This window comes from Phasianus colchicus, chromosome 5 (genome assembly GCF_987193195.1).
Source record: "Phasianus colchicus chromosome 5, bPhaCol1.hap1.1, whole genome shotgun sequence".
Taxonomy (NCBI): Eukaryota; Metazoa; Chordata; class Aves; order Galliformes; family Phasianidae; genus Phasianus; species Phasianus colchicus.
The window spans coordinates 20017869-20037973 of NC_143440.1; the positions used below are offsets into that span (position 1 = coordinate 20017869).

At 39.1% G+C, this 20105-nt stretch overlaps 1 protein-coding gene across 4 annotated transcripts in view; it reads right to left on the bottom strand.

Moving 5' to 3' along the window:
- The window catches only part of SLC1A2 (solute carrier family 1 member 2), a 79040-nt gene that overhangs the window by 13268 nt on the left and 45667 nt on the right, over positions 1-20105 (bottom strand). For all 4 annotated transcript variants that reach the window (XM_090140792.1, XM_031593340.2, XM_090140791.1 and 1 more), the window contains 7 exons: positions 17759-17898; positions 15740-15892; positions 14908-15158; positions 11509-11677; positions 8416-8542; positions 4666-4899; positions 1749-1943 (listed from right to left, as the gene is read on the bottom strand). In XM_090140792.1, coding sequence (XP_089996918.1) covers positions 1749-1943; positions 4666-4899; positions 8416-8542; positions 11509-11677; positions 14908-15158; positions 15740-15892; positions 17759-17888 — 1259 coding nt within the window. In that variant the 5' untranslated portion in view covers positions 17889-17898. The remainder of the gene's footprint in view (positions 1-1748; positions 1944-4665; positions 4900-8415; positions 8543-11508; positions 11678-14907; positions 15159-15739; positions 15893-17758; positions 17899-20105) is intronic.

Genomic DNA, 20105 nt, shown 5'->3' on the forward strand with positions numbered 1-20105 from the left:
GGGTTAGAGTGCAACTTGGCCTTCCAAACCCGCAGACAGATTCCAGCAGGCAGGATGCTTCGCACTGCCATCAGGCTCTGCGTGTGGTGTCATCTCCTCGGGCACAGCCATCCTGAGTTGGTGAGAGAGCATTTCCAAGCTCTGCCAGGAGCGGCTCTTTGCTGGCCTTCTCATAGCAGTACGCACAGGGTTGCATGGGACAGAAGCTGACACTGTTCAGATCTGAACGATCTGGCTTAGCCACCATTTCTCAGTTCACCCTCTCCCAAAGATGATATAATCTGCACGATCAATATGAAGTAACTGTGACTAGGCAAAGACTAATAAGGTCATTGTGAATTTACATCCAGGTTATTTGAATATCCCCAGTATCACATTCTGGGTTTGGCAGGAAAAAGCTAGTAACTTCCCATTCATTAGTACTGGCAGCTGGGAGGATAGGGGTCATATAGGATAGGCTCTTGTAACATTGGAGCAGAAATGTTTTGTTGTGTGAAGAGGATAACTAGCAGTTATCCTACGTAGTCCAAAGTTGCCCACTGCTTAATCAAATGTGAGTCATAGCTGATGACCACAGCCTTAACTGGTGTGAGCAGACAGAGCTAGAGCCAGTTCCTCAGAGGAGGGAGGAGGTGTAACTCAGGTTTAGGCTTAGCTGGCTTTAATTGCCCTGATTGTAATTTGGTTTTTAGAAGTGGCATCTCTGAAATTACTATTCTCATTTATCAGGCTAGACCTGAATATATCGTTTGTCTTCATTAGAAGCAGCACTGAATATTTTAGAAACCTTGTTTTTACTATTTTAGGGGCTTGGGCAGGAGGTAAAGAAATGGAAAAACTGCTGCTAATACAGCTGGGTAAGGAACACAGAATTACATATCCCTACACAGAAACTTCTTAAGTGTTAAAAGGGCTTAGTAAAAGAAGGGTAGGTGGGTGAAAACTACAGGAAGAAGGCATACTTGGCAGCCTCCATTTGTGGTTTACATTTTAACTACTCAGAATGTTACGCCTGGTGTCTTCATAAAGTTTTCCACTGTAAATTAACTAAAGCTGCAGCAGTCATAACTTTGCCTTTGTTTCTTATTAGTCACCATATCTAATGGGTCTTAAAACTCCATTACAGTAAACCATCCTGAATCACTTTTACCCATTTTGAACAATTTCCTTTGTTCTTCCAGAGATAGTCCTTAATATGAAGAGCTGATATCAAACGAATAGAGCTAGCATTCTCTGGGTTAGAGAGAAAAAGTCCAAGAGTACCTAGATCGTGCTGCAGGCAATCTCACCCTCAGGATTTTTTACACTGAGTCCATTCTTTTTTTGCTGTTCACAGAAATGTTCCCCTCCACCCCCCAACAAACAAACAAACAAACAAACAAAAACCAAAGACATAGATAAATGTTTAGGAATATTTTTCTCTTCCAATATATATAAACACATACGTTCTGGAAAGTTAATGCCCCATGTATCGCTTGAGGCATCCCTCTATACTAAAAGGCACTGCACTGAACAAAAAAAATGCAGTTTTCACATAGCATCTTCAACAGCAAAACTGTACAAACACCACTAGAATGCACTGAGGCTGCAAAAGATTAAAGATTAACATAACTAGAAAACCAGGACCTACATATATGCCATTCTTTTGCATACCATTACTAGAAATCTGTGGGTCTCACAGCCACTGAAAACAGAGACAAGTGAAAGCTTCACCTTTTACTGTCTGTAGAAACAAATCTTGAACTGACCTCACAGTAACTATCTGGCCTCCATCCAGCTCAATTCCATTCATCTGTGCTATGAAAATGGCAGCCACAGCTTCATAAAGGGCAGTTCCATCCATGTTAATAGTTGCTCCAACAGGAAGAACAAACCTCGTTACACGCTTATCAATGCCTAGATTTTCCTCAAGACAGCGGAATGTGACAGGCAGTGTTCCAGCACTGAAGGAGAGAAAGCAAATAAGTAAAGAAGATGTCATTTTAATATAATATGTATATGAGGAAACAAAGTCAGAAATTCTGCTCTTTGTTTACTTTCTGCTTCTGCTTTCAGCTGTGATTCAAGTTTTGGCTTTTGTTTCAATTAAATCTACATTTAGCTGGAGATGGGACTGAGGCCAAGGCATGAACCTGACTTCAGGAAAGACAAGAGCTTGAGAGATTGTAGATGAAGCTTTCAGACTCATTTATGAATTATTTCTTGCATTTTGCTTAAAGAGGCCAGTTCCTAGTGTTTTCTGATGAACAGAATTACAAGCAAAGGGTTAAATCCTAAATTTATCTGATTATAAATTTACTTTGAAGGAGAAATCAGTGCTGCATTATTGAATTAAGAAAAAAAAAAAAAAAAAAAAGTAGGCAAAAACATACAAAACACATGCAGCTCCCAGACAGTGGAAGACAGGAAAGAATATCAAACATGGTCGGAGTTTAAGAAGAGGTGTGAAAGACAGCTGGAAGGGGGGACCTTGCACTGATCCATAGTGTCTTGGCTCTGTGGGAATCAGTAAGGCTATTCTATTCACTTGTTCAAAATAAAACATCATCTAAAAATACTCTTGAAAACAGAACATACTCCTTCTCTGTATATGCAAATATCTTTTACTTCCCTTCCCTAGCACGTCTGCATGATGCCTCAGGCAAAGGACTTGCTGCAACAAGTATGAAACCCACACAGGAGCATGTTTTGTTTCCTCACTTTTCCGTATTATCTCTGAGGTCAAGTTCACCACTAAATGAAGTTGGTTGCTGCCTGAAAAGCCATTCTGAAAACAAACCTGACCTTGAGAAATGTGTTTTAATTGGTGTCTCATACAGAAGCAGCTGAAGAACATCTGCTGTGGTTTGTTTGCTTTTCTTCATCTGAGTTGGCAGAATTTCTCAAAGGCCTTCACTATCACGTACCACTGATGCTGGTGTCATTGCCCCTACAAAAATACTAGTTTGCTTATAAAGGAGTAAAGACCCATCACATTTTCTCAGAAAAATACTTACAGAATATTGTTTCTAGTGCCTTGTAATTTCAGAGTTTCTCCAACACTTAAATTCATCCATTACTACAGAGATGCTATTGATTTTGCTATTGATTTTTCTAACAGATGTTTTTTAATAGATGCCAGCAAGCCAGATACATAGTATCAATCATTTGTGTTCTAGAGTCTTTACAAATATATACTTGCATTTATGATTTATTTTAATTGCAGTTGATCAAATGTTTAATATTCTCTGTTTCTAGCCAAATTAGAGAGAATTCATACTTTCTAAAAACAACATATTGCTCTTCCAAATCTTACTGTAGAGGTTATATTTATAGCAGACGGATGAAATTATATGTGAGTCATTAACCAATATGTGCACTTCACTTTTGAAGTCAGTTTCATCATCACTTTGCCTTTTACAGTAAAGGCACTCCTATATCTTATTAAAAGAGGAACAGAACAGAACACAGTTCACTAACACACATTAAAACCCAGTCCAATAACTTTTCTTCTGGAACACAAATGCCACCTTACCTTTACTTTCACAGAACAGATCACCAGCACGAAGTGTCTATCAGCCATAGGTTAACAGTATCATAACATACCCTGGCTGGCTCAACAGGTAGAGACTAGATAAATATCTTCCCTCTCCAGTTCTCTCACCGTGAGCAAGGACACGTTAGCAGACCACAGAAGCAAGGTTTCTTTATTAAAAGAGCACAGTAAATAGTCTCCTTCCATGGTTCCTCAGCCCAACCTTAATAGGTCTCTGAGTATGGAGTACTTCAACTTCCAGAGTACCAGGTTAGACTTGTATGATGGTGACTGTTGTAACATGGTCATCTGTCTGTGGAGCTATGAACTGGTCCATATCTGTCTGGACAGTAATTCAAAACATAATACTGAGGTAGGTCCATAAGCAGAGTTCATTCTCTGCATTAACAATGCATAGGAGTCTAATATATTCAGTTTTTTGTGTTTTGTTTTGCTTTGTTTTTGTTTTTGTTTTTTACTGAAGTCCCCTTGCTCAGTCAAATTGGATGAAAGAATAAAATGAGGGCATTATAGTAACTCATTGCCACTGCTTGGGAACCAGATTCTGTTTAAGCCTAATATGCTGTGAGCTCCCAAGATCTCTCGTGTGTCCTCCACAGAAGAGAAGGAAAGGGACTTGAATGCACTGAAATCTTCACTGAGATCAGCAGATATACACAAATCCTATGGCATCTCTGCAGATCTCTGCTACCATTATAACTCAATACAAGAAGCAGCTGGTAGCCATCGGAGACTTTTATCCATTTCTTTCATGCCTCTCCTGAAGCCTAGGACTATTTTTGCCCTCAGGGCAATGAGACTAGCCTTAACATGCTTTTAAAAGTGAACAGTATAATCACTGTTTTCCAGCTGATGAAACAAGGACAGAGGTAATAATCCATACAAGTCATTTGGCCTATGTGGGAAAAGAAAACTAAAAGTGTGTCTCCCGACCCTCCTCAGTGGCCTGTACAATCTCTGTAAAAATCCCCAGTGTGTGTTGTAACCTACTTCTTCCAACAAGGCTGGATTTTTTAAAAAAGTTTTTATTCAACGGCATAAAATGAAGGTCAGAACAGCAGATGTATGACCTTAAAGCAGCATCCTATAATCCACTAAAAATAAATAAAGCTGTTATTTCTCAAGTGTACCTGGAAGCTGTGCCTAGTGCTGTGATCCACGCCTGGAAAATCCCAGCAAGGAATGAAAAGGGGCTTTTTCTCGTTATCACAAAGTAAAGCAGAGGCAGGAAGATTCCTCCATGGATGACAAGGCCCACAATCACAGTTACCATGTACATGCCAAGTTGTCTAGCAACTACTTCAAGGTCCTTGATTGCAATGATTTTTCCACAGATGAGACAAGCAATGCCCAAAGGGGAATACCTGGGGAAAGAGAACAAACATAGACAGAACTGATCTTTGTAGCATGAAGACATAAAATGTGTCCTTAACAGAATACAGGCTAGAGAAAGATTAGGGGCTTCTCAGGCTTGACACTGAGGTGCAGATCAGGAAGCGACAGAAATTCAGTGGCTTGCTTTCACACCTCTTCTGAAAACACTGGCCATCTCCAGCAAATTCCACATCTAATTCATTTCATTCCATTCTACTGAATGGAATATGCATTTCCCAAAAAGTCTTTGATCCTGGAATGACATCCTTTGAGGATATGATAACATTATACAGGCTTGTACAGGGATGTAGTAGTTGTTTTTAATATTTAACTTTCACAACTCATTGTTCATCTAGTTTCAGGAAGTTGCATTATTTCTTTCAGCTAAATGGCATGCTCCTGAGAGCCTTTGCTAACTACTGGCGTTGCCACGTGCCCACAGCTCTGTGCAGGGAGATCACAAGCCAAACAGAATGCGATTCTGAAATACAGTTGTCTTTATAAAGACACACAAAAATGCTGCTTCTAGTTACAGCAATTCTTTAACAATTCTAGACAGAGGTGAACAAGTAGAACTCCCCAAACCAACCTCTTTGTCAAGAAAATAGGAATAAAAAGCACATCAGTAAATAGAAACGAATACTTGCAGACAATTTCTTGAAAGTTGAATGGCTTCCTGCCATTGCAACACTGACTACAATGGAAACTTCATAACTTAAAGAAGGTATTATGTCCTGGGTGTACCAACTGGTGCTAAGTGAAATAAGAGTAAATTCTAGCCCTTGGAATGTTATTAGAGTATAGTCACTGTCTCTCTCCGTGCACAGTCAAGATCAGCAAGTTGCAGTAACTACTGAAAGCAGGAGGGCTTTGTGAATAAAAACAACTTTTTCTGTGGCAAGATCCCCTAAAAGAAAAGCAGAAGCATAACAGGAAGAAAAAATCATTGCTTCAAGTTGCTTTGTTCAGCTCATTTCTACATCACTGTTCCGGTCCACATGTCTTTTGCTTAAGTTTTCATTTCAAACACTGATGATGTTGAATACTCGTGCTTCAGGCACCCTTCTCCCTTTTCGACAAACTTTGTCCATCTAAAGCCTCAGGGAAGAGGCACACTGCAGTCTTGTGACTCAGGAACTAATTTCCAGAGACACATATGAATCACGGGTAGCAACGAGCTATGATATATATGTCACTCCAAAAGTAATGCCTCCTATTTACTTCCATGGAAACTACAACAGCTACATAGAGCTCAATAGCGCTGTTTGATAGAGCAAATTCTCAGCAACAAAATGCTATTTTTCAGCATAGTCACCACCATTATCTCTGCATTTTTGCCAGCAATGAGCAAGAGCCTGAATGTCACACTCATAAAAATCTGCACCAGAGGAGGGGACCCACAGTTTCACAGCTGCTGTGATGGTATGATGGTGTTATTGCTGAGAAAATGTTGCCCACACAGTTCATCCTGCATCAGACAGAATAAATGAAAGTCAGAAGGCACCAAATCTGGACAACTTGGTGTGTAGCTGGACAGTCAAGATCGCAAGGCCAGTGTGCTCCACGGTCTTCAAACTGGTAAGGGGCCTAGTGTTACTGTATTGTAAGAGAAAGGTTGTCTTCATCTGTGGCTTCATCTGTGGCTTGACTCTGAAAGATCAAGCCTTCAGCCAAGTCAGCGTTGTGATGCTGTAATCAAGAGTTGATGGTTTGTCTGAGCTCCAGGAAATCCAGAAGGATCACTCCTTTCCTACCCCAAAAAAAACAATGCACCTCATTTTACTTGCTGAGGGCTGTGTTTTGAACATTTTCTTTTGTAAGGGAATTCACACATCACCACTCCATGGACTGCCATTGTGATTCTGGCTCGTAGTGGTGACACCATGTACATCTCATCACTGATAAATGATACAATCCAGAAAACTGTCGCCTTCAGCATCATATTGTTTCAATAGGTTCTGACAAACTTGCATACAGTATTCTTTCTGTTCCTTTTTGAGCATTCATGAGATTCATTTGGCACAAACTGTGATATTTCAGTGTTGCCACCATCATTTCCAATGCATTGAAGCTGATATTCAGCTCCATACATATTTCCCTGATCGTAATCTAACAATTTGCTTAATGCGCACTCCCGTATCAGACACCATTTTGTCAGACTGTTCCTCTGCTGTCGTCTGTCACACAGCAACAAAGTTTAATAGAGTATTTATGGAAAGGTTCAACCTCTCCTGCCATACCACCAACACCTGCTACTTATGTCAGGGTCCATTATAAAATGGGTGGTATTAGTTTCAGATCAGCCCTTGTATACATACGGTACTGGGAGAAGGTATTTCTTCCTTTGAAAGACTGTGGAGATACCAAATGTAGTAGTACAATGCTGTAGTGGAAATGCTAAGTCAGGGTCTGAAGCAGTGATTGAGCACCTGGTGGGAAGGCAGGGCCAACCCAGGGGAGCTCAGGTGCATGTAGGATCCACCCCTTTCCAGACCTCATTTAAGGGTTGGCAGTGAAGGTGAGAATATTTTGCTGGAGCTTCCTGCTTTCCTGAGGCCTTTCAAGGGTAAGCAGTTCTTTTCCTTCATTTCTGCATCTGTGGCTGCTGTATTTGGGCTCATTCTCATTTGCTGTAGCTGTAGACTTTGCCACCCTGCTATTATTGCGGTACCTTCCATCCCATTATAGTGTTACAGATGCCAAAAGTAGCACTTTTATGTACTGAAAAACTGGTTTTGTGTGATACATCCAGGTTTGGCATTATATACCAACAGTTCTGGGGGAAGCCTTCAGAACAATCACCAAAAAAAAAAGAAAGAATGAGTACCCTTCCAGAAATATAAACAAGAGCTTAGTCTTCACAGAGTAAGTCATTCCCTTGAAGGCAAGCCAAGCCCCGTTATTACAAATGGGTGTACTTCAAAAACAGGACAGGCATCTTCCACTGCTGTGGTGCTCCAAAACTCAAATTCTGCTGAAATTATGGGGGAGGAACTATGCATCACTGAAGACCACTGGAATTTTATTTGATGGTGAAGTATTTTTATTACAGAAGACAGCAAATGAAGTATGTCTTTAGGCTTCTTTGTAATTATACCTTATAGATAATACTCTGGGATTGCTCTGATTACTTTGTAACCTCCCAGGAAGACATGGAGGTTCTTAACATAGGGTATTCTTGTATGCTTAGGTGTCCTCCTATATAATGAGTGTCAATAATAAATGTGGCATTTGAAGGTCTTTGCTGGTACCTTCATGTCTTGGATTTTACTAAACAAAGAATAAAGCTTGTCAATTTCAGAAATATTTCAAAATCATTCCTAAATAATGTTCAGCATACAGAAATAATGCTGTTCTGGTTCTAACATAACTCGTAAGTCTTTAAAAACCAAATTATTTCATTACACTGTTTACTAACAGACTGTTTACTATATGCTATAATAGGGCTTTGAGAGATTTTTATTTATTTACCTATTTTGTTCCAGAAGTTAGGACTTTGAACTTACCACATAATCATAGTTACTAACTTCATTACGATCTCATTCAGGATATTGAAGAAATCCACCATCATCTTGGCTTGTTCTCCCATTTTCCCCATAGCAATGCCAAAAGCAATAAAGAATCCTATTAAACCTATTGAGGAAAAAGTTTTAAAAGCAAGTAAAAAACATAGGTTTTAGCAAGATCTTGCACATAGTCAGTGTTTTTGTGCTACCTGCTAATCCACTTTTCAGAGTGACTATAGTGTGCTATACATCTCTCAGGTCTTTTCAACATGAACTCACTCTCAACTTTCATGATTCTATTCCAGAATATCCTTTAGTACTTTACCACACTCTAACTTCACGGGTCAACTATATTTTTTTCTTTTTTTCTGAATTGATTTGATCACCACAATCTTTCCAGTGCCATGCAATTGTTAGAAACTTCATGGTCCCCAGCAAATAGGAGAGGCAACACAGCACCACACCATGACTGTTTTTTGTTGCTGAAATAGTCACTAGAGACAAAGAGTATATTTAACAAGGTTAAAAAAAAAAAAAAGCACCAAGAAACCAACCCTTGGCAGATTACCTGCAGACCAGTCAGTCTTGTAATACTAGAAACAACCCCAGAATGTACCTTTTGCAGATCAGGAGTAGCCTAGTTAAGAAGGTGGGGGTGGGAGGAGAAGATTTGTATTGTACTTCAAGCTTAACCATTACATTCACATTAAACAGATCACTGCTGATGATTTCAGTGAGAGTAGATATCTAATCATAGATTCAGTGCAAGTAAAAATGGGCTGCCTAAATTTAGATGACTAAGGTGAGAAAGCATGGAGCATTAGACTCTCAGTACACCTGTCATGTGTCTCTTTGAAGCTCTCTCTCTAAAGCTAACCCTCACTTTACAGCAATTTTCAATGTCCTCAGAGGGATTATTAGCTGATACTGATAGGTGGTTTGAAAGTTAAGGCATCACTCGAGGGTAAATTTTCAATCATGATACAAACTCAGTATTTAACAAATGTGTGAACTCATGGGAATTTCCTAAAGAGAAACCAATAAGGATAAAAAAAAAAAAACTCTAAAGAATGGATTTCAGCTACTGCTATGCTGGGAAAAGACATTTGTCTCATATCCTCATGCTAGGTTTAGTAATACATTTTTTGTGGTGTTTCATTCATTCTCTTGGATAGAAGGCCATTGTCTAGATCCAACCTATCTTTGCTTAGTCACTTAAATAGAGCACTGAAGTGCATGTATGTGTGCTGCAGAGCATGGAGAAATAATGAAAAGCTTTTCAGTCAAAGACCAAGTAACTTCCTGGAATTCAGACTACACATCAGAAAATGTTTGTAGGTGGTTTCGTTCTGTTAATTCCAGGCTAGCTGCTGCATTATTCAGAGAAGTCAAGTTGGCTAACATTTGCAGGAATTTGCCTGGATTGCACAGTTTATGCAACCTGGATGGCAATTCCTCAGTGTTTTCACTTCATACATATGAAAAATGAACAACAAATGACTCTGCAACATTTGAGAGTCATCAGTCAAAACACCACAGTAAATATCCCACCTAAACTATAGTTTTAACAGCATTCAGTTCCTTCCTGTAGGAATTTTACTCAGTCTTCTAGCTATTTTCTTATCTATTCTGGGATCAGTACAGCACAAATTTCACACTAAATGTACTTCATCTCTTGCATCAGAAATACAATTTCATTTTAGCACAAAATAAGATCTAAGAGGAAAAAAAAAATGCAGTTGATGATAACAGCATGACCAATGGGCTGCTGTCTCACATGGTGCAAAATTCTAATCTGCTCCTTTGCAAGAAAGCAGTTCTTCTGTCTAGTGATGCAGAGGAATGGGGACCACAGTGGCAAGCCCAGTACAGTAGCTCCAGCTCTTCTTAAGCAGGCTGCTTCCCAAAGAGGAAAAAAAAATGACCTCAGGTTTGTTTATTGATGTTATGTCCCCTGTCTAAGTAAAGCAGCCTCTGCCATCCAATTCACCAACACCTGGAGAAGGTCTGAAGGCACAGCAATCATTGGCTTAGTAGGAACTGCTCATCAGCTGTAAGGGGCCATTTGCTACTAAAAAGTAAAAGCATAGTGGTGGGTTAAAGCAGTGGTTTAAGTACTGCCATATGCTGTCTCACTGTGAGGGCAGTACCTATAATAAACACAGGTGTGGACCTTCACCCTGTGAACATGCTGCTGCGGAGCACATGGATCTTTAAATGTGGGTGTGCTGATGAGCACTACAAATTGAGGGCTAATTTGAGACCAGTTTCACCCATGTTCGCAAGGAAAGTGAAGAAGGAGCACCTCTTTCTGAGCTGATAAAACTGAGTCTAAGTGCAGAGGATAAAGTAAGAGTGGTGTGGCAGCTCTTCGTTCCTTCATGCCTTTGCCTCAGCTTGAACAGGTGCTTCAGGAAGGAGTGGGAGATAGGCAAAACCTTTGTACCACCCCCATATGCTGGCTTGTACAGACAAGATGGCATGATGGCAGTTGTTCATAATGTGCAGCTGGTAAAGGTCAGCAGCCAAGATGAAAGAGAGAGGAGTTGTGACTCAGAGATGTGTCAAGCCTCTCTGGGATTTTTCTTGGGTGGTGTGGTGCACACCCCACCTCTCACTTCAGGCTGTGCCTCAAGCCAAAATCTAGTTCAGCTTGCCCAAGAAACCTATTAGAAACAACTGAGCTCAAATTCATCAGAGGGTGGGTAAAGCACTGCCTCTTGAAGCCCTCCTCCATAGTGTTTTGCCAATATGCTTTACTATTAGTCTAGATGGGCTACCTCTATGATGAAAGGATATTTTGGATACCTCCTACATAGTTCCCCACTGTACTCCAAATAATTCCCGTAAAGCTGCCATTCCAGAATAATTCACTTGATTCTGTGATATCATTGTAGTTCTACCAAGACCGTTTAGTTTTCATCTCAGAGACCAAAGGGAAGCCAGTAGGTAAGGAGAGATTTGATGACTATTTGTTGAGATTGAATTTGCACTGAGGAGATCACTGCAGATCAGAGAACACTGACTACCCAGTCACAGCCAAAAGCTGCATCATGCATATGATGTAAATATTTGACAGGTGAGTTTTCCTACCCAGGACATTCATGCCATCCTTAAATTCAAGTCCCTTCTTAATGACTAGCTGGGCTTCTGGTGGTGCTTCACGCACTGTCTCATTCATCAGAGCAAAAGCAGAGTCAGTAACATTAGGTGGCTCTTCAATGGGTGGTGGCACCAGCACTTTCTTGGTGACAGTTTGGATCTGAAGGCAATAAAAAGAGAGGATGAGAATGGAGATAGACTGGATTTATTCCATATGAGAAATCAGGAAATAATAATAACTTTTCACTTGAAACTCCAGAGAACTATATTTTTAAAGAATTAGGCACGCATTCCACAACCTCTTACCCCTTCTTCCAAAAATAAGTTTGTTTTTCAATAGTTTCAAATGACACACAGTCCTGGGAATCTTCACTGTGACTCTGGTGTGAAAGCATGGCAAATACTTCTTCCTTCTTGCTAGTGTGTAATGTTTTACAGATAGCTGGCCTCTTTGTCCAGATGGTTCACAAATGGTGCTTCACAGATTGTATGTTACCCAGAGATGTAATTTATTTAGCACAGAAAGTCGGGTATCTCTAAAATCAGTCACAGCAGTAACTCTACAATGAAGCCTGTTATTTAGGATGGACTGCCAAGCTCAAGTTATCATAGTGTGATGTTTAACTTTGCTCAAAAATTCATGGTATTTCTGACACTTCACTCAGTGACTGAGGTTATTTAAAATGAAATGCACACAGTCCCAGAGCTCTCTAATTAAAACATCCTAATAGATGCATAATGAAGGATTTAAACCACCAGATAACTACTATATCAAATCTTACCACCTTTAAAATAAGAAGGCATCAGTAGTTAAATGACTGTGGACTTCTCCTGGCACATGAAAGGAAGGGTCAAGAAAAAGATAGGAAAGAATGGTGATGAAGAACGAGCTCAAGTTTATGGCGAGGCAAAAAAAATGGGGTATGAGGGTGGAAAAAAGGGAAATCAGTGAAAGGACTGCTTTTCCCTATAGATCACACCTTGAGACTTTCATGGCTCTGAGACAGGCAAGATGTTTCATGACTGTTTTGTCACTGTTTCCCCACCAGCTCCCTATTTTCTGTGCTCTTAGAAGTATGTTTGAGCAAGGCATCAGAGCCACACATTAGTCTTTCAAAAACATTTGCAGCTTCTTTCTGCTCACACACTGTAGTACTATAGATGATGATCCAGATTGGATCCACATACTGTTTTAACATACCTTGCATCTCTCCTTACCACACATGCTGTCTACATTAGAAAGGGCGTTGCAGACAGAAAACCTGCACAGCTCCTGTGTGAGAAACTCTTTGGTTGTCCTGAAACCATCAATTTCTGCATGTTTTCAATTTTTTTCAAGTGTTCAAATTCATCTGAGAAATGGAGTTTAGGTTCCAACAACAATATCTGAAGCCAGAAAGCTATTTGAATGTTGCAGTCATTTAAACATAATTGCCCATTTCTCCATCATGGCGCTTAACTTAAATCTCTTCTGGAATAGCAGTTTTTATTATAAATTAAGAATTTTTTTCTTGACCATTGGAAAAAAAATCAACAGCTACAGAAATTTTGTGATGGTCCTGAGTTCAGTTGCCAGATGAGCTATATAAAAATTGCAATTTAATCCCTTAATTGCTTGTAGAACTCCCATTAGGATCACTGCTGCACAATACCACTGTTGTGTATGCTTCAAAAACAACCTTTGCAAGAATTTTGTGAATTTTCTTGCTCCTGAGGCAACCTGGAAACTTTGAGAGAAACTTTGCTTGTGGAGAAACTCTGCAGAAATGTCTGCATTAAAAGGAATTAATTTTTCCTCCTAACTTCTTTACTGAGCAGTTAAGGACTAATGGAAGACAAGTTCAATGTGGGAAGGATTGTGACTGACTTTGCAAATGAGAAGTAGCTTTGTGACAGAGGCACTGGCAATTCATTTGGAATCTGATAAGAGGAAACTTAGGAAGGCCGTAAGCTCAAAAGGGAGTGTCCTTCATGTGCCACTGAAATTACCAGGACTGTGTTCATTGACTGCTATAGGCTTTGAAATGGGTCTGCATTGGTAAACTTAAGAAACAAATGATGGAATTGGTCATCTATAAGTAATGAAGTGAATTAAACATTTATATTACACACACTAAAAAAACAGTATTAACGTTTTAAGAAAACTATTTTACATGGGTAGCTTAATATTTTTCTCCCATATTTTTTCCCTTTTGTCAAGGTATTCAGCCACTTTCAGAAGACCAGAAATCTAGTTATCTCTTCCATAGTTTAAACTAGGGAAAGAAAGAAAAAAACACAAGTACCCTGTAGTCCCCACACTCCATTTTGCAAAAACACATTTCACATTACATGCAGTGTTTGGCCAACCACAGTTTGACCACATGACTGACATTCCCATGATGATCTGGAAATACTGAGAATGTTCTCTCATTAAAACCCCAAGGACTATGTGTTTTTATGTGGAAGACTGTGGAAGAAGTGAAGAAATTCATGTCTTTTTGGCATCTTAGATTGCCTTCTGTTCTTTCACCCCCATGGCCTCTTCTGTCTTCTCCCTCCCCCACCGCTTTCTCTTCAGCCATAATCACAACTCATGCCATTTCACTTAGGAGTGGTTAAGGGCATATTTGGCAACAAAGCTTATTTCATTTAAAAAAAGAAGTCTGCATTACTGCCGAACAGCTTAGCTTTAGGAAAAAACAGCTCACATATCAGAAATTTGTCTGAGAAAGGCAGGCTTGTTGATCTCTTATTTCCTTTATGCTTCCAAGTGAAGCCATTTTTATTAAGTATTGGTAAAACCTTTTTTGACAAAATTTATGTACAAAGCAAGCAACACAGGGTCTAACATCCAACTTTCCCAGTATGCCTCAAACCTGGCCTGATCTAGCCACCTGTGGGTGGGTCAGCCACCTGAATGTATTATTCCCATATAGGACTATAATCTGTTGTTATTATGGAAATTATGGGAAGTCGGGTTTCAGAGTATGTTCCCAGTGGCAAACGGCCTGAATGAAGATCATTCAGTCATTATACAGTGGGCACTATAAAACCATCAGCTTGGTAGTTAATGACTAAGACCAAATTCAGCGAGCGTGAAAGATTCTGTAAGTCATCAGCCACTTGGCACCAAGCCATCATTCATGCCCTTGTATAAAAAGTGAGGAAAAGTTTGTAAGATTACTTAGTAACAAACTAAAAATAATGTTTAAAAAAATCTACGAAATAATAATTACTAAACAAAACAGCTACAAATAATGCTCTTTCATTTACCTGCTAAAGTCCTAAGACCTTTGCATCATTGTTTCTGTCATTCTTTATCTGAATAGCATCAGTACCTCTATAGACAAACTTGGTCAATATTCTTTTAAGAAGTTTTAAAAAATATTCTGAAGGAGTAGGATTTACCTGCTGAAAACATGCTTGGACTAGATTTTCAGGGAACAGGTTTCGGATCAGATCCAAGAAAGCATCCAGACTAGATACTTCATCATTCTTCTTCCCTTGACCAAGCTGTTTCTTGAGTTTTGGATTTCCTGGATGGATAGCTAAAACCAGAATCACACCCAGCACGGCAGCAATAATAGTGGTGGACATGTAGTAGACCATGGCTCTCGTTCCCAATCGGCCACTTGCTTTAGCATCTAAACCAGACAGTCCTGCATGTGTTTTATTTTTAAGAAACAAACAAACAGAGACTCAATAGCCAATTCAATAAGCATCATAGAAAACACTGTATAATTTGTAAACGTTAATGTCTGCCTACTTTTTCTCTTTGTGAAATTCTTGCTGAAACTTCTCCCTCTAAATCTTATGTGAACAATGTCTGCTGTTACTACTTTAAAGAGAACAGTTTGAGATTCCATTTGACTGCACAGGAGACATCAAAAAATAAAGAAGAGTTCATACCACCTTATGCTTATATTGCATATTGTTCATGTTCTGGATGACAGCACAGATTTAAGAAGGCAAGGCATTCTACTGTCATGACACCTTAATTCACATGGTTTAATGCAGGAATTAGGTGAAAAAACATATTAAGAAAATTCTTATCTTCAGGAAGGTGGTATGTCAGCATGTTTTTGAAAACAAATTCACTGGAGCATCTATCAAAGTCAATAAATTAAATTAACTCCAAATACACACTTGCAAAATCCCTGACAGGATCACACACACACAAAGCAAACCAGGTGATTTCTGTAGCAAGCACCTTAAAGTATTTATGGCTAATAGATCTTACCTGTGATTAAACTGGAGATAATTAAAGGGAGGATCAACATTTTTAGCATCCTCATAAGTATATCTCCTGGGAAGGCTATTAACATGATGATGTCAGGGTCAATAGGTGTTGCTAGACGAAGAAGACCCCCACATAATGCACCCAGGATGACACCTGGAAGGAGAGTAAAAGACAGTATGTAGAAAAGGAAAATATCCATGCTCACTGATTATTAGAAAAGCGTAGAAGAAAAATAGCTGTGGAAGGTGGCTAGTTTTTGGTAGAGAGACTGATTCTGGAAGGCATAATCCTCTGATTGATACCAGCTGTAACATGCATACCATATATCTCACAACTAAAGAGAAATAATCCTGAGTTTGCACCTAATATGCTATTCTGCGTTGTATTTTCCCCACAGTATTATTAAGGTTTAATAATACTATACAGTCCTTGTAACACACTATGGGAGAGTTAAATGTAGGCAAACTAAGGCACTGACATGTAGTGATGTACACAGGGTCATTCAGGGTTGGGACTCTTCTCAGTATGACATCTAGCTCTTAGTATGAGAATGATACTGCATGAAAGCAAAACAGCATAAGTAGCTATTTTACAGCCTAAGAAAAGCCCTCCAGGAAAGCTAAAATAGTCATGAGAGGAAAACAGATTCAAGGGTGACCTGGGGCTTTTTGGAGGGGAACATCAGTCATTTACTAGTAACGTGGTCATCTCTGATTTTATCAGCTCACTACTAAGCAAACTAGGGAATTAAGCTAGTAAAAGACCTAGTCAACTCCAGCTTTCATCCAAACCCAAGTCCTAATTGATCTTTCAGGCAGCCAGACACCACTTTTCTACTCAAAACAGAAATTACTCCTACAGAGCTGTTATTCATCCTTTAAAGTGTCTGTAGTGCAACACATGAAGAAAACTTAATTGAAGAAAAATCAGATTCTTAGTATTAATTTATTGCTATCTCCCTTTGATGGACTGCATCCTTCTGTTCTCGTGGTACTAACACTCTCTAATAGTCATTACCACAAAGAATTTCTTCATCACAAGTGTACTGTGAGAACACCTAAAATCCTCTCTCAGGGCTGAGGCTGTTTAAGTCCTGTCTATGTGAAAAAAGGCCACATTTACTTCCATCTCAGGGTCTTCATAAATGGATATTCTACGTCTGCATCTAGGATGCTTTTGTCTTTTTTTATCCCAGGCTCAATTGTAACAAAATCTGACATCAGAGCTTAAGTTGTGATTTGCAGCAACTATGACTCTTTGTAGTATCAGTTTGATGTGATGCAGAATATACATTTACTTAAAACTTTTATGGAATTGCATCAGCCACCTTCTAAAGATGATTCAGTGCAAATACTCTGTCTAAACACTTCAGCAGTATGTGTTTTGAAGGCTTAAAAATATGGCTATGAAATTTGTAGCTCATGACCAGCTGCTGTTAGTCTTTCAAACAATAACAAAACAGAGTATGTCTATGAATTTGCTGTGTTACGCTGTTAGGCTTTCAGTGAAAATGAGCCAGGCAAAGAGCCAAGGGACCACAATAAAATGTCAAGCTGTTCCATATTTGGAAGCTGCTAAAACCAGAGGTAACGTTCAGGATGAGATCACTGAGCACTGGCTTACAGCTACAGAGAGGGGGAAAAACCTTAACAGCACAGTGTGAGCTGAGAGATAAAAAGATGAAAAAAAGTAAATTTTGAAAGTTTTTCTCCCTTTTCAAGTAACAGAGAGAAAACATGCAGTGCATTTGGTTTCACTGAAAGACATTGATCTGACTCGCCTTGGGACTTCAGTTACATTCCATTCTAAACCAGAGACGACAGGTAACAGTTTTGTGGACTCGTTCCATGTTGTGTTAATAACACCCTGCACACCTAAACTAGAGGGGCAATGCCTAAAGGTGTCCTACTCACTGTCTGACTGTTCAGCTAGAACAGCAGATGAGCACAGAAAGGGGCTGTGTTCTTACACCAACAAGTACAGATCCTCAAAGCACCCAGACAGGCAGATGTAGCTTACCAAATACAGTAAGAGTCAGGAGCAGATTCCTGCGGAGCGACTTGAAGAACTGCACACATATGTTCCCAGATCTGTGCTCCACTGGACTCAAATGACTTTCATGCATCCGCACTTCTACTTGCTTCGGCATATTGTTGGCGCTAGAATAAAAACGAAAACCAAGTAAAAGTTAGAGCACAAGATGCCAAAAGGAAGAGGAAAGCCTGGATTATTTCCATCACACGTAACTAGGGAATCTGATGCATATTCCATTGCTACCCACATTTCATAAACATCGTATCTTTACTGCTCTAAGGAGAGAGGTGTCAGAAATGTTACTGTCTGATACGTCTCTTCTAAAGGTGTAGCCATTAGGGTACTTTTTGGAGTTCTCTCTGCAAACACAATGAATTCACAGGACAACCTAACCGTTTCAGACATTAACTTATTTGTCATGACCTGGGGAATCTGATTTCCCCAGAAATCACAGCTGTCCACTGAAACAGGAAAGATGGCTGAAAAGCAGTTTATGTTAACAGAAAAATGCAGTTAATACCTTGTTTAATTCCAATCCAGAAAAAAAAAAAATAAGAGTTTAAAAATGAGGATTTGGTAAAACAATCCATTCTGGGATATTTTGCGTGAGATTCCCAGAACTTTTCAACATTAATATTTTTTAGTAATATAATCAAAATGAAGAGATCAAAAGAATCTTTTACAACCAGGTTCTAATGAGATTTGATCAACAGCTACTGGAAAAAAAAAACCCAGAAAATTACACATTCCCCATGAAAGCCTTTGGTTTCATTGAATTTGTGATGTTTAAAGGAAAACATATATGTATATATGTACATATATGTGTGTATATATATACATACATTATATATATATATATATTTGAGTGTAGGCCTTTGAAAAAGATGCTTCAAACTTTTACAGTGCCTGAGAAATTATTAGCAATAGATTCGTTTTTTATATACAAAAGTTTAAAATATACTTTGGGAAAAACAAAGGAAACCAAACCACTGAAAATACTGCTGCAAATAAAACATTTTCCATAAACCATATAGCCATCTACCTAAATATGAGAAATATCAGAAGAAAGCTAAAATGCAATTTTTATTATCAAGTTAAAGACCTAGCACAAGACTTTGGAAGAAAAAAAAAAAAAGACCTAAGAAAATATGATAGACAAAACTTTTTTTTCTTATTACTTTTTAAAATCAAGATATATTGTCCCACTATAAGTCTGTCTGGAGCACATCACTATGACATCCACAGAAATAACAGCAAGCTAAAGCATCTCCAGAGAGGTAAAACAATGCTTTATTATACATAGCACAGCTCGCTGTCTTCATAAAGGTTCTCGATGGAGAGTTACAAAAATAGTTCTGTGATGTTCCCACTGAAAGTAAAATGGCATTTATTTCCAGTGCACCTGGTGGATAAAATAGCAGTGCCAGTTAAAAATACATCAGGAGATATGTTTTTTTAAGAGATATGGGAGACTTCTAGTTGCTGTGATTTAAATTTTGTACCTTTTATATTTTATAATCATAAAATGTACTTCTGATGGTGGAATAGCAAATAAGAATATGTGTGCATGTTCTGACGACTCAAATGAGCATCATACCTTCTTGAAAATTTATGAATACAACTATCAGATATAAATAAGAATTAGAGGACAACATCTGTAGTGTTCCTGCACATGGGTCACAGAGACATGAAATCACACGTGGAAGCATGTCACAAAATTAAGGAGACTGGGATCTAAACTTTATAACTAAGGACTACTTCCAGTCTCACTTGTATGCTGGATATAAGAGCAGTGCTTGTTTAGACCTGTATTCACCAAAGACTGATTTTATACTCATCTGGAATTTTGAAATATGGGCAGTTGAAATTCATTCAAAAGAAAATATTAGAAGATCTTCCAATAGCAAAATACTGGCAGAACTAGAGTGTGTCAGTAAGCAGAAGCCCTTGCTGAAGCCACGTGTCTTTCCAGACTAGGTTTAGTCTGGTTTCCCAGATTGGATGCTGTTCCTTTCCCACACCTACAGCTTCACAGTGTCAGTAGAAAAGCTATCTCACAAATACTTGCTGCAGGCTACTCTAAACACTATTTTCCTAATTGACAGACAACAGAAGAAACCATTCCCTGCCCCTTTTGCCCACAAAACTCTCCCATGCAGAAGCAGGCTTCAGGTCCCAATCCTGTACCCAAGGCTTATTTCTGTTCCCACTTGTGTCTCAGTGACATCTGGGTATTTGCTGGCACTTTCATTCCTCGCCCTTGGAGGTTCATCAGCATCCAAACAAAGGCTCACGAGGTGTGGGGATGGTGGGCCTGCTCCTGCAGCTGCCA